The following is a 13,384-nucleotide window of genomic DNA, read 5'->3' as shown; positions in this document are numbered from 1 at the left end:
CCAATTGCGAACTGCAAGGGTATACAAACGTACGTATACGTACTAAAGATTTCAAAGTAATAATCATGTATAAACACCAGTGGCTTTCATTAATGACCTAACAACTTTTCTAAAGTCTACGTTTTCCAATGCTACAAGTTTAAAACAAATAAATTAGTGCGCTAGTCACAATAAATATATATTTTTTTAAATACAAACTTAACTATAAATATTTCCTAATGTAACAATTTTAACAATTTGAACGATTTTCATATTATTATTTTATATAATCCTAACGCAATTTTTATTTATGTCAGTAACTTTTTTTAACATTTTAACATATAAACAAGTATTATTTTAAGTTTAGGTGAACCATATTACCTGACTCAGTAGTGGGTATTATAAATAAAACGAGATCGCGTCTGCGCTTTGGAAGCTAATGCCTGTCTGGCTGGCTGCCTTTGGTACTTGGACTTGCTTCTGATGCCTAGAGCACCAGTAATAGACAAAAGCTCGTGGAGTTTGCTTCGTTTTCGCAAAAGAACAAAAAATTCGGTGCTGCGCTCGGAACTGTGTTGTCTGTAGCCTAGTTGTATGTAAAAATATATACCTATTGTATTCAATTCATCGATCAAGGATATATAATAAACAAATGAAAAATACAGTTAACTGTGATTTCGTTCGATCGCTGATTTTGTTGGATCGGCTTATAGTTGATATCCTTTCTATTGGTATAATAGTATATTGAGTTATGTACTGGGAAGTCCAGTAAACTCTCATAGCTATTTTTAAATAAGATTCCTCATTCTCATATGAATATATGTACATGAACCAAGAACGAATGGATTTATGAGCACATAACATTTACAATTCAGAGTACAGAAAAAATAAAAAAAAGTGAAGTGAAATTAAATAAAACAATTAATATTTTTTATAAGGGATGCTGATGATTTCCAGTTAGAATTAAGCGTTTTTATTGCTTCTTGGAACAGCCTTTTTAGTGATTGAAATGCATCGATAATAAGAGGATAAAGAAACAAAAAATTAAGATAAATTAATTAACAATAATACAGTGCGTTGCTTTGCAGATTAAATAAACATATATGGGATCTTTACAGAAGAAGTTGTGTAACATGTTGTCGTTTCAAAGACATAAAAATAGACTGAACAAACCATCAAGAAAGGTGTAAAAAATGAAAACGGAATAGTGCTTGTCCTAAATGAAGAATAATTTCGAAATTTGTATCCAGCGAAGTAAAATATACATTGCCAATTGGAATATGTGAAGTTTATATTATTTATTGAAACATTTTTAATGTTAAATTAGTTTAAGTGAAACTTACAATTCTGATTCAACTTCATTATTTTTGGTATCAATTTAAATCAGCGCGATCTGTGTACTTAATGTATGTACATATATACGGATATATTTATAAATAAAATTATAGATGTGAGTAGTATTTTCGGTATTTTCTGTATGTACAACACATAGCCGGTGCGCGGTGACTGCGAACTAAAAATAAACCTGCAATATATACGAAAATATCTTCGTTTATTCAGTAAAAATGTATTTTCCATTAACAACATTCATTTATGCTAAAAATGAGTAGGAGGGAAAATCAGCGATCGAATTTCCATTTTCTTTCCCTGGTGGGTTCGTGTGCAACACTCGTAACTTCTGGTTTTAAAATGATGTTAGCAGTTTTGCTATATGTTAGTGTAAATCTAAGCAATTTTTCACTTTTTACTAATGTTAAAAATGATTTAGCTTGAATTAAATTTAGTTTCATTCACAAATAAGAGTCAAATAAACTAGAAAGAAATAACTATTTTCACCTAATGCAATTTAAGTGAAAAAATATTGATCGAGTTAAAATGATTATTCATTTCTCCGTTGTTTAATTGAATATGTAGTATTATATTATATAACTTGAGTAAACTTTCTATTACTAAATATAAATATAAAATAAAAATCTATATATATTTTATTCTATTTCTATACCCTGTTTGCTAATCATAGTAATTTATTGTAGACCAAAGTAGAGCCATAACCGTTGAAGACGAAGCTTCAGGATATACCCTCAGCATGGGGGTGGCTGAAGATTTCGCTCCCAGCTTTGTTAAGAAGCCACAACTGCATCAGGAGAATGATGGCAATCGATTAATATTTGAATGTCAGCTATTGTCATCGCCGAAACCAGATATTGAATGGTTTCGAAGCGATAATAAACTCGAACAGGATGGCCGAACCAAATTTAAAATACAACCCGTCGACGATAATAAATATACCGTAGTATTAGAGCTCGATGATGTTGTTGAAACCGATGCCGGTCTTTATAAAGTGAAAGCGAAGAATAAGTCTGGTGAAGTTTCAGCTTCGATTAATTTAAATTTCACACGTGAGTATGAGTATTCTTAAAAATATCATATTTTTACTTAACTTACAAAGCAAAATTAGGGAAATAATTTTAAGAGCAAAACAATGCATAATAAAAATAAAAAAGAAAGGAAGATAACTTCGGCCCAACCCTTGGATCATAATAATAATAATAGAATTTCAAAAACATTTTTTTAAAATCGTATAAAATTAAATTAAAACATAAATTTTAAAATAAAACAAAATACTCATGTCTTAGAGTAGATGAAAATATATTCAAACAAGAAAGGAAGCTAACTTCGGTACGCCGAAGTTTGTATACCCTTGCAGATTGCAATTGGATCATTAAGAATCGAGCCATTCTGGTTAAATAATTAAAAAGAAAATATATAAAATTTTTATACTTATACATAGCATAAATAAAATGCTAAAAACACACACAAAACAGAGTTTCATTACATTTTACCTATGCTATTGTGTTTACAGTTTGAGTTACAGTTTTACATTCCAAGCTTTACATTTTCTCTACATTTACCAATCGCTTGAATGATATAGTTGTCCGATTTTCAAAAAATTTATACCAAAATTCTGAAATAATAACATAAGCTTATATCTCAGAGTAGATGAAAATACGTTGAAAAACAACGAAGGAATAATTGTTTTCCTATCAATTTCCCGATCGTTCCTATGTCAGCTATATGATATATTCGTCTGATTTTCATAAAATTATAACCGAAATACTGAAATAATATAAAATGGCCATATCTCAAAAATGATGCAAAAATGTTGAAAAACAGCAACAGTTATACATTTTTTTCTAAAAATGTATCGAACATTTGTTGGCGGCTATATGATATAGTCGTCCGATCCGGCCCGTTCCGACATATATAGCAGTGAGAGTATATAGAAAGTATGCAAAGTTTCATTCAGATAGCTTTCAAACTGAGGGACTAGTTTGCGTAGAAACGAACAGACGGACGGACAGACGGACATGGCTAGCTCGATTCGGCTGTTGATGCTGATCAAGAATATACTTTATATATATATATATACTTTATAAGTTCAGAAAGGTCTCCTTCACTGCGTTGAAAACTTCTGACTGAAATTATAATACCCTGCAAGGGTATAAAAACCTGTTATAAGCGGCTATTTATATACTCTTGCAGGGTATTATATTTTAGTCAGAAGTTTCTAGCCCAGTGAAGTCGTGATAAGTAGATCTAGCCATGTCCGTCTGTCTCGGTTTCAAAGCTATGTGATAGTAGTAGTTGCAGATAGTATTCTGATTACTTTCATTAATATATATGGGAACGATTAGAAAATGTTTAGAAAGAATATTTATTATAACTTCGCTGTTACTCTATATATTTTCAATTACTTTAAGAGGTAGCTATTTTGTATTATATAAGATCTTTGGTTTTAATTTTACGAAAATCGGACGACTATATCACATAGCTTCCATAGGAATAATAGAAAAATTAAAACATACAAATTAGGTGTTTGCTGTTCTTCAACATTGTAATGAGATAAGGCAATTTTGTATTTTAGAATTTCGGCTTTAAACTAAACAATTTTCTAAGTTTCCATGAATTTAAGGTTAATTTTTATATTTTTCGTCGTTAGGTCGTTTTTTATACCCTTGCAGGGTATTATAATTTCAGTCAGAAGTTTGCAACGCAGTGAAGGAGACGTTTCCGACCCTATAAAGTATATATATTATTGATCAGCATCACCAGCCGAGTCGATCTAGCCATGTCCGTCTGTCCGTCCGTCTGTCCGTCTGTCCGTCCGTCTGTCCGTTTCTACGCAAACTAGTCCCTCAGTTTTAAAGCTATCTGAATGAAACTTTACATATAGTCTTCTATATACTCTCACTGCTATATATGTCGGAACGGGCCGGATCGGACGACTATATCATATAGCTGTCATACAAATGTTCGATAAATTTTTAGAAAAAAAATTATAACTTGGATGTTTTTTAACATTTTTGCACAATTTTTAAGACATGGCCATTATATATTACTTTTGAATTTTGGTAAAAATTTTATGAAAATCGGACCACTATATCTTATAGCTGCCATAGGAACGATAGGGAAGGTAATAGAAAAAATTATAACTTCGTTCTTTTTCAACGTATTTTCATCTACTTTGAGACATGAGCTTCTGGTATTATTTCAAAATTTTGGTATAAATTTAATGAAAATCGGACGACTATATCTTATAGCTGCCATAGGAACGATAGGGAAAGCGATAGAAAAAATTATAACTTCGTTGTTTTTCAACGTATTTTCATCTACTTTGAGACATGAGCTTTTAGTATTATTTCAGAATTTTGGTAACAATATTATGAAAATCGGAGAACTATATAATATAGCTGCCATATAAGTGATCCGTAGATGTAGAGAAAATGTAAAGCTGGGAATGTATAACTGTAACTGTCAAACTGTAAACATATTAAGTATAGGTAAAATGTTATGAAACTCCGTTTAGTGTCTGTTTTCGGCATTATAATTTATAATATAAATATGAAAACCAATCTGCAAGGGTATACAAACTTCGGCGTGCCGAAGTTAGCTTCCTTTCTTGTTTCTAATTTTCTTTATTTAGTTTTTTTTTTTATTAATTTAAGGGCACATTGTTCTTCGTTTGATCGTCAATTTTTCGTAAAACCAGGGCGATTTCGCCCTAAAATTTGTGTGTAGCTACCCTAAGAAGGATCAGTAGATGTAGGTAAAAGTGGTGAGGCCGCCCTGGCCGCCTCCAATAAGAGCTGAGCTCTAAGACCGGACGTCACTCGAGGGGCCACACATAGGCCAATATGGCCCATAGCTATCCGGGGAAATGTAAATCTAAAACTGGAAATGAAATATTTTTTATGAGCGGGCAACACTCCTGCCTCCCGCCCAACCAACCGATGACGCAGCCGTACGGCACGATCGCGAACTAGATAGACGAGATTGAAAGAAAATATATGAAAGTAGGAGGAAACTGTTGAATTTTTTAAATATTCTGTAAGTAAGTAATCAGAACACAAAACCCCAAAGGGTACATGTACTTCATGGAGCTATTGAGATGTAATAAGATAGCAACATGCTTTAATGTTATTGAGATCCGAGATTAAACCGCCATGAGCTGTCCTTATACTGCAGGCATAGTTAACGTCGTCAGTGCACATACATATGTAAGTACTCTAGAGTTCGTTAAAACCAGCAGAAAGTCATTGATAATCAATGTATCGCCAGATGTGACACCGAGGAAACAGCATTTTTAAATAGAACCTTTTGAGTCCAGTCACTCAAATAACTCAAAATCCATTTTGGAAGATCAACAGGAAACTCTCCAGAATGAGTAACCGAGTCAAAATCTTAACTGAAATCTGAAATCATAGTAGTAGTAGGTAAATGTAATAAACGGTTTTATTTCATAATTTTATTTTAGCAAATATATTTAAAATTAATATTAAATTAAATATTTCCAACCTGAAATATTAAAAATGATGTTGAAATTTTATCAAAACTTAATAATTGCTATGTATACATATCCTGTTAGTTTTTCTATTCATTTGACCAGAATGTCATGAATATCTTAATAATATAATTGCAAACTGCAGGGTATACAATCTTTGGCGTGCTTAACTAGGTTGTGTTTCTTAAAATGTTACCCACATCGATTTAAGTATACCGGGTATCTCAAACTCAATATAATTTTATTTTAATAAATTAAGTCAAAGCAAACCGAGTTGCCCTCAATATTACCTTTTAAACTAAACTACGCTTTAGTAGTAGAGTAGTAGTAGTTTTAGGAAAACCAAAATGTGATAGAACACATGTTTAATACTAAAAATAGGTTTGTTGGTTGTACGGGAACAATTTTGAAATAATAAAAAGAAATAGCAGGATAATTATAAAATATTCAGGTCCAAGCAATGGAACAAATTTAAAATTTAGCTTTTTATTTTTCAACTTAATGCTTTTGAGATTTTTATAATTTATTAATCTGTGTGTATAAACTTTTATATTTATACCCTATTAGCTGCTGACGAACCTAAAGAAAAGTAAGCCACGATAAAGTGATTAATCTTAATAAGCGATTCAAGCTTTTGATTTAAATATGTATCTATTAATATTAGTTGCATTTGAAAACATAACAAACGCTTAAGCATGGACCAACTGCTATAATTTAAATAATTGCTTATTATATTTTATCTTTTTCTATACCTACAAATCATATACTAAAATTGGGGGTTTTCAAATCAAAAGTAGAGGGCAAGTTTTCACTTCTTGAAAACGATGGGTAAGTAAGAAAAGATTTCAAGGTGTATATATGTATATATTCGGTGTTTCATGTATTAGTGTCATATGTGCTACCAATGACTAAGAAACATATTTTTGAAATTTGTAGAAATTTTAGTCTAAAAAGTTAAAAAAAATTTTTCTAATAAAATAATATAGATACATATATGTATCATGTGGTATCATACTATATCATGAATCTCATCATCATTATCCCGATTTTTGCAAATATATTTATATAATAAAATTATTACAATATATATTTTACAATTTGCCTTAAATATGTATGTTTTATATATTTTGTATAATAACAATTTAATAATTTAAATAACAAATATTTAACTAAATTCACAAGCATCTCGCAAATCAATTATCACCAAACAAGTTTCATTCGTCTAAAATTTTGTGTAGTCTAACAATTTATTATAGCCTAACAAATGAATATTTTGTTATGTTTTGTCGCATTCAATCATGTCAACTAATATATATAAATCATTGAAAATAAATCAATAAATGATCCCATATATGGTTCCACAGACAAATCGACGGTTTCGCGCCGACATTCGCGAAAAAGCCCGCGATACGACAGGAAGAAGATGGCAAAAAACTCTTATTTGAGTGCCGTGTTAATGCTGATCCAAAGCCAAGTATCATTTGGTATCATAATGGAACTCCTGTTAAGGAATCAGGGAGACATAAGGTTAATATGATAATAAATGGATTTTTTGAACACAATGATTTATTAATCATTCTTTTCAGCTAACTATTGATAAAGACGTCCATTCATATTTCGCAACACTTGAGATTGTAAATGTCACTGTTGAGGATGCTGGCAAATACAAAGTGAATGCAAAGAATGAATTGGGAGAAAGCAATGCCACAATAAGCCTTAATTTCGATAGTAAGTTTTAAGAGTTACAGTTGCAGTAGATAATGCTGTTTTAATTTAATTTCATTGATTTTACATTATTCAGAAATAACTTTAACAATTAAGATCAAATAACGCTTAAGTTCTTGATAAATTTACGCCCAATATCGCTTTATTTCTATATATTTGTAGTTTTTATTTGAGATTTTCTCGGTAATTCAAATGTAGGGAATCTTGCTGATACCAGTGCAGACGAGGAATTATTTGGCATTATTAAAATTGGCTAAGAAGTCGAATAAACAAGAACAACCATAAGAAATAGACATTTTTGTTAATTAGATTCCAGTAAAGGTAACAATAAGTAGATAACCATATAATACATATATAAATTTAAGGAAGAAATCTTAAAAATGTTATTTGCTTAGGTATAGCTTAATGTATTTAACAATGTGAAAAATGTATGCTTGTCCTGTGTTTTGAAACTGAGCTTATGACTTTTGTCATAATTGAAAAACTGTGTATATATTATGGATACCCTACTTCCATAGGCGACGAGGCTCCAGTTCCCGAAAGTGCTGAAGGCATTAAGCCCACATTTACCGAACGTCCAGTAATACGTCAAAGCGAAGATGGCGGAAATGTTACATTCGAGTGTCGTTGTGTAGGAGATCCCAAGCCAACAGTTATATGGTACGGAAAATAATTAATATTTACTATATGATAAAAATTAAAAAATTCGTATCGAAAAAATGGTAACATGAAAGCCGCCGAATTTTAAATATTTAAATAAAATGTGTAACCAAAAATGGTACTTTGTAAATACGTTTCATATCAATACAAAACCTATTTTCCACCAAAGGTCCCATGGCGAGACTATTCTTAGCGATGACGGCAAACGCTACAAAATGTCATTGACAATGGATCAGAAACTATATCACTTGGCATGCCTTGAGATAAGTAGTGTTGTATCCACCGATCAGGGTGAATATCGCGCGCTAGCGAAGAATAAACATGGCACTGGCGTTGCGACAATTAATCTAAATTTCGAAAGCGGATCGAAGAAGTAAGAAAACAACAATCGAAATTCAAAAATCTCGAATACCAACTTCTTCCAAACTTAATACACAGAATTCCAGATGGCAAGTCGCCACGATTTCCAAAGAAACCGACGATCCGTCAAGAGGAGGATATACTCATCATGGAATGTATATTGGAAGCACATCCCGTACCGGATATTATCTGGTATTGTTCGGATCGAGAAATACCAAATAACCAAAGAACTAAAATGACCCGCAAATCAGTCACAAAAGATTGCTATATTCTTACGTTGGAAATTCAGAATCCCACAAAAGAGGATGGCGGCAACTATCGGTGCAACGCAATAAATATGTATGGAGAAAGTAATGCTAACATAGCGCTTAACTTTCAAGGTATTAATCATTATATTTCCAACTTACTGCAACCTACGAACAATATACAAAAACATAGAATTACAAGAGCGCAAAGAAAGTGTTAAGAATGTTGTTAGCAAGTCCCATTTAAAATATAGTTATATATTTCCTATACAAAGCGTTAGTTGTGACGGCAAAAATAGTGTCCAAACGACAGAATGCATGTGCATTTATTCCATTGATAAAAATACAAATATTCACTGCACACGGCATTTTCCTGTCATTACTATGCCCATTACCATGTCCCACAACTTAAAAAAAAGATCTTAAATCTATAATCATCCCTTCATTCGTTTCTCTAAGGCAATTAACTCAATTTGCTTAACAATTATATAATATAAATATACCAACTAAATATTGCATATCGAGCACTTTTTTAAATTCTCCTAAGCATAACGCTCATCATATAGTATTGTGTTTTGCTTCATTATCGATAATGACGTCTGTACCTAATGATATCTTGATAACAAACACAGGTGCTAGCGACGCCAACGGTTTTGCACCATCATTTATCGAAAAGCCGAGGATAATTCCAAATGAATCTGGCACACTGATTACAATGAAGTGCAAGTGCAAGGCCAAGCCAGAGCCAACTGTCACCTGGTTTAGGGGTCAAACTATGGTAGAGAAGAGTAAAAAGATAAAAATAAATACGACTGTCATTGCGGAGGACACATACGAACTGACATTGGAAATAAAGGTAAGGAAAAAATATTTGGTAATATATTTTTAGTAGGTTATTATTATTAATAATTATTGTTATTATTAATAATAATCTTATTGTAATTTGTATATGTGTTATTGTTATTATTATTATTAATTATTAATTATTCTTATTTATATATTTTTTTAAAGGATCCTGGAGCAACAGATGGAGGCACTTACAGATGCAATGTTAAAAATGAGTATGGAGAATCAAATGCCAATCTCAACCTAAACATTGAAGCCGAACCAGAGCCCGAAGGTGAGGGCCCAACGTTCGTAGAAAAACCACGAATTGTATCAGAAGATAATGGGAAATTGGTGATCATGGAGTGTAAGGTGAAAGCAGATCCCAAGCCAGACATCATTTGGTTCCGCAACGGTGAAGTGATCAAGGAAAGTAACAAACTGAAAATGTCAATGGAACAGCGCGGTGATCAATACTACATTAAATTGGAGCTACTGGATCCACAACTGGAGGACTCTGGCTTATATAAATGCAACATTAAGAATACTTTGGGCGAGTTGAATGCGAATCTAACACTGAACATAGAAAGTAAGTACGGAAAAAGATTTCAGAATTTGTGTAGCTCCTTTTCTTCTCGATTAATTGTTTTTAAGTTCTTCTTAGATTGAATAATTAATATATTTTACTATTTTTTAAAAGTCGTTCCCGTTATCAAAGACAAGCCAAAGATTATAAAAATCATTAAGAAAAGAACTGTCGTCATCGAGTGCACAGTGGCATCCAAATTCGAACCGAAATGTACATGGTACAAAGAAACTAATACGGTTCAGGAGAGCCAGAGACACATATATCTAGTAGAACAGACCAAGGATGGTGAGTTTCAGGTTAAACTTGAAATTAACGATGTCCAGGACAGTGACAAAGGTGCCTATAAATTGGTGGCTAGCAATGAGAAGGGCGAAGCTGTCTCTCAAATCGTTAATCTCGTCGATCTTCCCGAGGAGGAACGCAAGCCTGAAAAGCCGACAATATCCAGAAAACTCGTTGACCAAAAGGTCATCGAATCAAAGGCTTTTGAGCTATTAATTAGCCTAACAAAGTCCGATCGAAAGTGTAAAATTGAATGGTACAAAGGTAGCACCTTAATTCGCGAATCCAAGGATATAACTACCACTTTTGATGGTACGACGGCTCGTTTGACATTTAGTACTGCCAAATCGGAGCATACTTCCAATTATAAAGTCATTGTAAGCAATGAAATAGGCAAGGATGAATCGACCTGTAAAATAACGGTTGAGAAAGGTGGCAAAAAGAAGGAGGAAGAAGAGCAGCAGAAGGAAAAAAACAAGCAAAAAGATGAAATGGAAAAGCGGCTTCAGGTAATTGTAGTACTTCAAAATTGTAAATTACATCAATTTTATATATGTAAATATTAATATATTATTATTTTTATAATATTTTTGAATTAAACAATTTTTTTTATGTTAATAATATTATGTACACTCTTAAATTCTTACATATATCTAATTATTCTTACAATCTTAATCTTGTTTACACCCATAAATAACCAATACACTATACACACAAATAATGTATAAATAAATAAAGGATAAAGAAAAAGAAGTCACTAAAGTGGAAGAAAAACCAAAGAATGAAGTTCCAAAAGAAGAACAGAAGGAAGAAATACAAAAGGCAGAAGTAGAAACCAAACCAGAGCAAGAAAATAAGACTGGAATAAAGCCGAGCACAAAAGAGTTGGAAGATGAGTCCAAAACTCCTCGAAAGGCAGAAGAACCTAAAACCGAAGAAAAGAAGCCAGAAGTGAAGCAACAAAAACTAGAAACCAGAAAGTCTGAAGAACCTAAAACCGAAGAAAAGAAGCCGGAGGTGAAGCAAAAGAAACCAGCAGATATGGTTAAAGACAAGGAAAAAAAAAAACCGGAGGAACACCAAAAAACCGACAAAGTGAACGGCGAAAATGAAAAGAAGTTAGAAAACAAGCCTGACTCACACATAATTGAAGAGCCGAAAGCAAATAAAGTAATCAAAGATGAACAGAATATTGCAGAAAAGGAAGAAAAGACTTCCGTAAAAGTACAAGATACCCCGAAGACTTCAGTAGAAGAGCCTGATTCTAAAAAAACAGGTGTAAAGAATGAAGAAAAACTAAAGAAAGCACAACCAATGGAAACAATTTCAGCCAATACAAATGATAGTATCGAAGAACCTGAAAAGGTAAAATTTTTAAGGTCTCTTAAATTGCTGCTACGTTGAATTAGCCCTTTTTAAAGACATTTTCCACCAACAAGCTTACTAAAATCACCAAAAAGCATGTTTCTTGTATACATATTGAATATAAAAATAATATTCTTTTTAAAATGCATTTTAAATATTAAATTACTTCTTTATTCAATTCATAGCAACAAAATGTGGAGCAAAAAGTTCAAAAGAAAGTTGAACGAAAGGTAAGATAAGACTTAATTTGTATTTTTATATATTAACTAGCAGACCCGACCCGCTTTGCTGGGCCCGAACTAATTATAGTTGACCCGGCAAACACTGTTTTGTCATGTATATTATTTGTAGTAAACAATACGGAAAGAATGAGCATATTACAGAGTTGTCAGTAAATAAAATATTAAACCTTCAACAGTAATCTTAATATATAAAAATCTCCTGTCACTATGTTTGTTCGCTATAGACTCTTAAACCGCTTCCTCAGCTTGTTCAATAAAATTATACTGGCATCGAGTCGTTACGCGCTCTTCACAATTGCCCATAAAATAAATTTGAAGAAATTTCGGATTATCATCAGGCATTGACATCAATAATCCAATTTTGTGGTACACCTGGCCTTGTATTTTGAATGTAGTTTCAAAATTACGTCCATCGGATGCAAGATCACAAATTTTAGTGGCCCCAAATGACGTCATTTGGAAGCAAGAATTAAATTTGCGTATTTTACGCAAAAATAATATAATAATAATAGTCATTTGAATTTCTAGCAAGAAGGGATAATAAAGGTTCTGGCGGAGCAGGTAGAGAGCACGGCTTTTCCTGCTGCGCAGCACATACCGGCAGTTTCATTCCGAAATTTTAACGCCTGACAATATTGACATACTTTGTCCTTTCCACCGATAGCAATTTTTGAATGCGCAGAGTAGTTAATATCTGGTGCATATTCAAAAGCAAGACGAACGAATGATGTACGAACTAATGAGCGACTGTTCCGCTGCCTTTGTCGTTCTTGTGCTCGTACTATATCTATGTTTCTATCTCGAGCCGCTCTATTTCTTGTATTGACTTGTTCTGGCAACTGATGAGCTCTTTCGAAACGTCTGCGTCGTGCCACTCTGCTGCTTACGTTGTTGAGATTCGATCTTTTCGGTGGCATTTTGCTGAAAATAATATCTTACCTTCTTAATGTATTTCAAATGAGAATTTAGAGACTCACCACTTATAAACGCAAAACAATAATTATGAATGACAAATGACAATAATAGAAAAGGCAATCTGACGAAATGCGATTTATTGAAATAATTTCTTAAAAAATATGTAATACGTGAAGAACCACTCGACCAATTTTGAGCAAATTCATCAACAAAATAGCCCGAGCAAAGCATAAAGATTTGGTTAAATAAGCACACTAAATTTCATGAGAATCGGTAAAGCCGTTTCGGAGGAGTGCATAAAAAAATAAGATTCCTCCTTGTCCTGCCGAAACTGCCATGATGTAAAAGATCTTAG

The 13,384-nt window shown here is 32.5% G+C and overlaps 1 protein-coding gene across 22 annotated transcripts in view; it reads left to right on the top strand.

Annotated features, from left to right (window-relative positions):
- Positions 1–480: 480 nt before the first annotated feature.
- Positions 481–13,384, top strand: part of bt (projectin protein bent) — a 50,625-nt gene continuing 37,721 nt past the window's right edge. For 14 of the 22 annotated variants that reach the window (XM_070287732.1, XM_070287725.1, XM_070287718.1 and 11 more), the window contains exons 1-13: positions 481–571; positions 2,013–2,378; positions 6,389–6,410; positions 7,186–7,348; positions 7,408–7,549; positions 8,065–8,206; positions 8,376–8,579; positions 8,645–8,946; positions 9,444–9,667; positions 9,823–10,225; positions 10,337–11,016; positions 11,246–11,872; positions 12,058–12,102. In XM_070287732.1, coding sequence (XP_070143833.1) covers positions 2,066–2,378; positions 6,389–6,410; positions 7,186–7,348; positions 7,408–7,549; positions 8,065–8,206; positions 8,376–8,579; positions 8,645–8,946; positions 9,444–9,667; positions 9,823–10,225; positions 10,337–11,016; positions 11,246–11,872; positions 12,058–12,102 — 3,267 coding nt within the window. In that variant the 5' untranslated portion in view covers positions 481–571; positions 2,013–2,065. Of the gene's footprint in view, positions 572–1,999; positions 2,379–6,388; positions 6,411–7,185; positions 7,349–7,407; positions 7,550–8,064; positions 8,207–8,375; positions 8,580–8,644; positions 8,947–9,443; positions 9,668–9,822; positions 10,226–10,336; positions 11,017–11,245; positions 11,873–12,057; positions 12,103–13,384 lie in introns of all 22 variants that reach the window. The other 8 variants (XM_070287736.1, XM_070287737.1, XM_070287733.1 and 5 more) reach the window with 4 other exon arrangements.

The sequence above is a fragment of the Drosophila kikkawai genome, chromosome 4 (assembly GCF_030179895.1).
Source record: "Drosophila kikkawai strain 14028-0561.14 chromosome 4, DkikHiC1v2, whole genome shotgun sequence".
Classification (NCBI taxonomy): domain Eukaryota; kingdom Metazoa; phylum Arthropoda; class Insecta; order Diptera; family Drosophilidae; genus Drosophila; species Drosophila kikkawai.
This window is presented reverse-complemented; position numbering and strand designations above follow the sequence as displayed.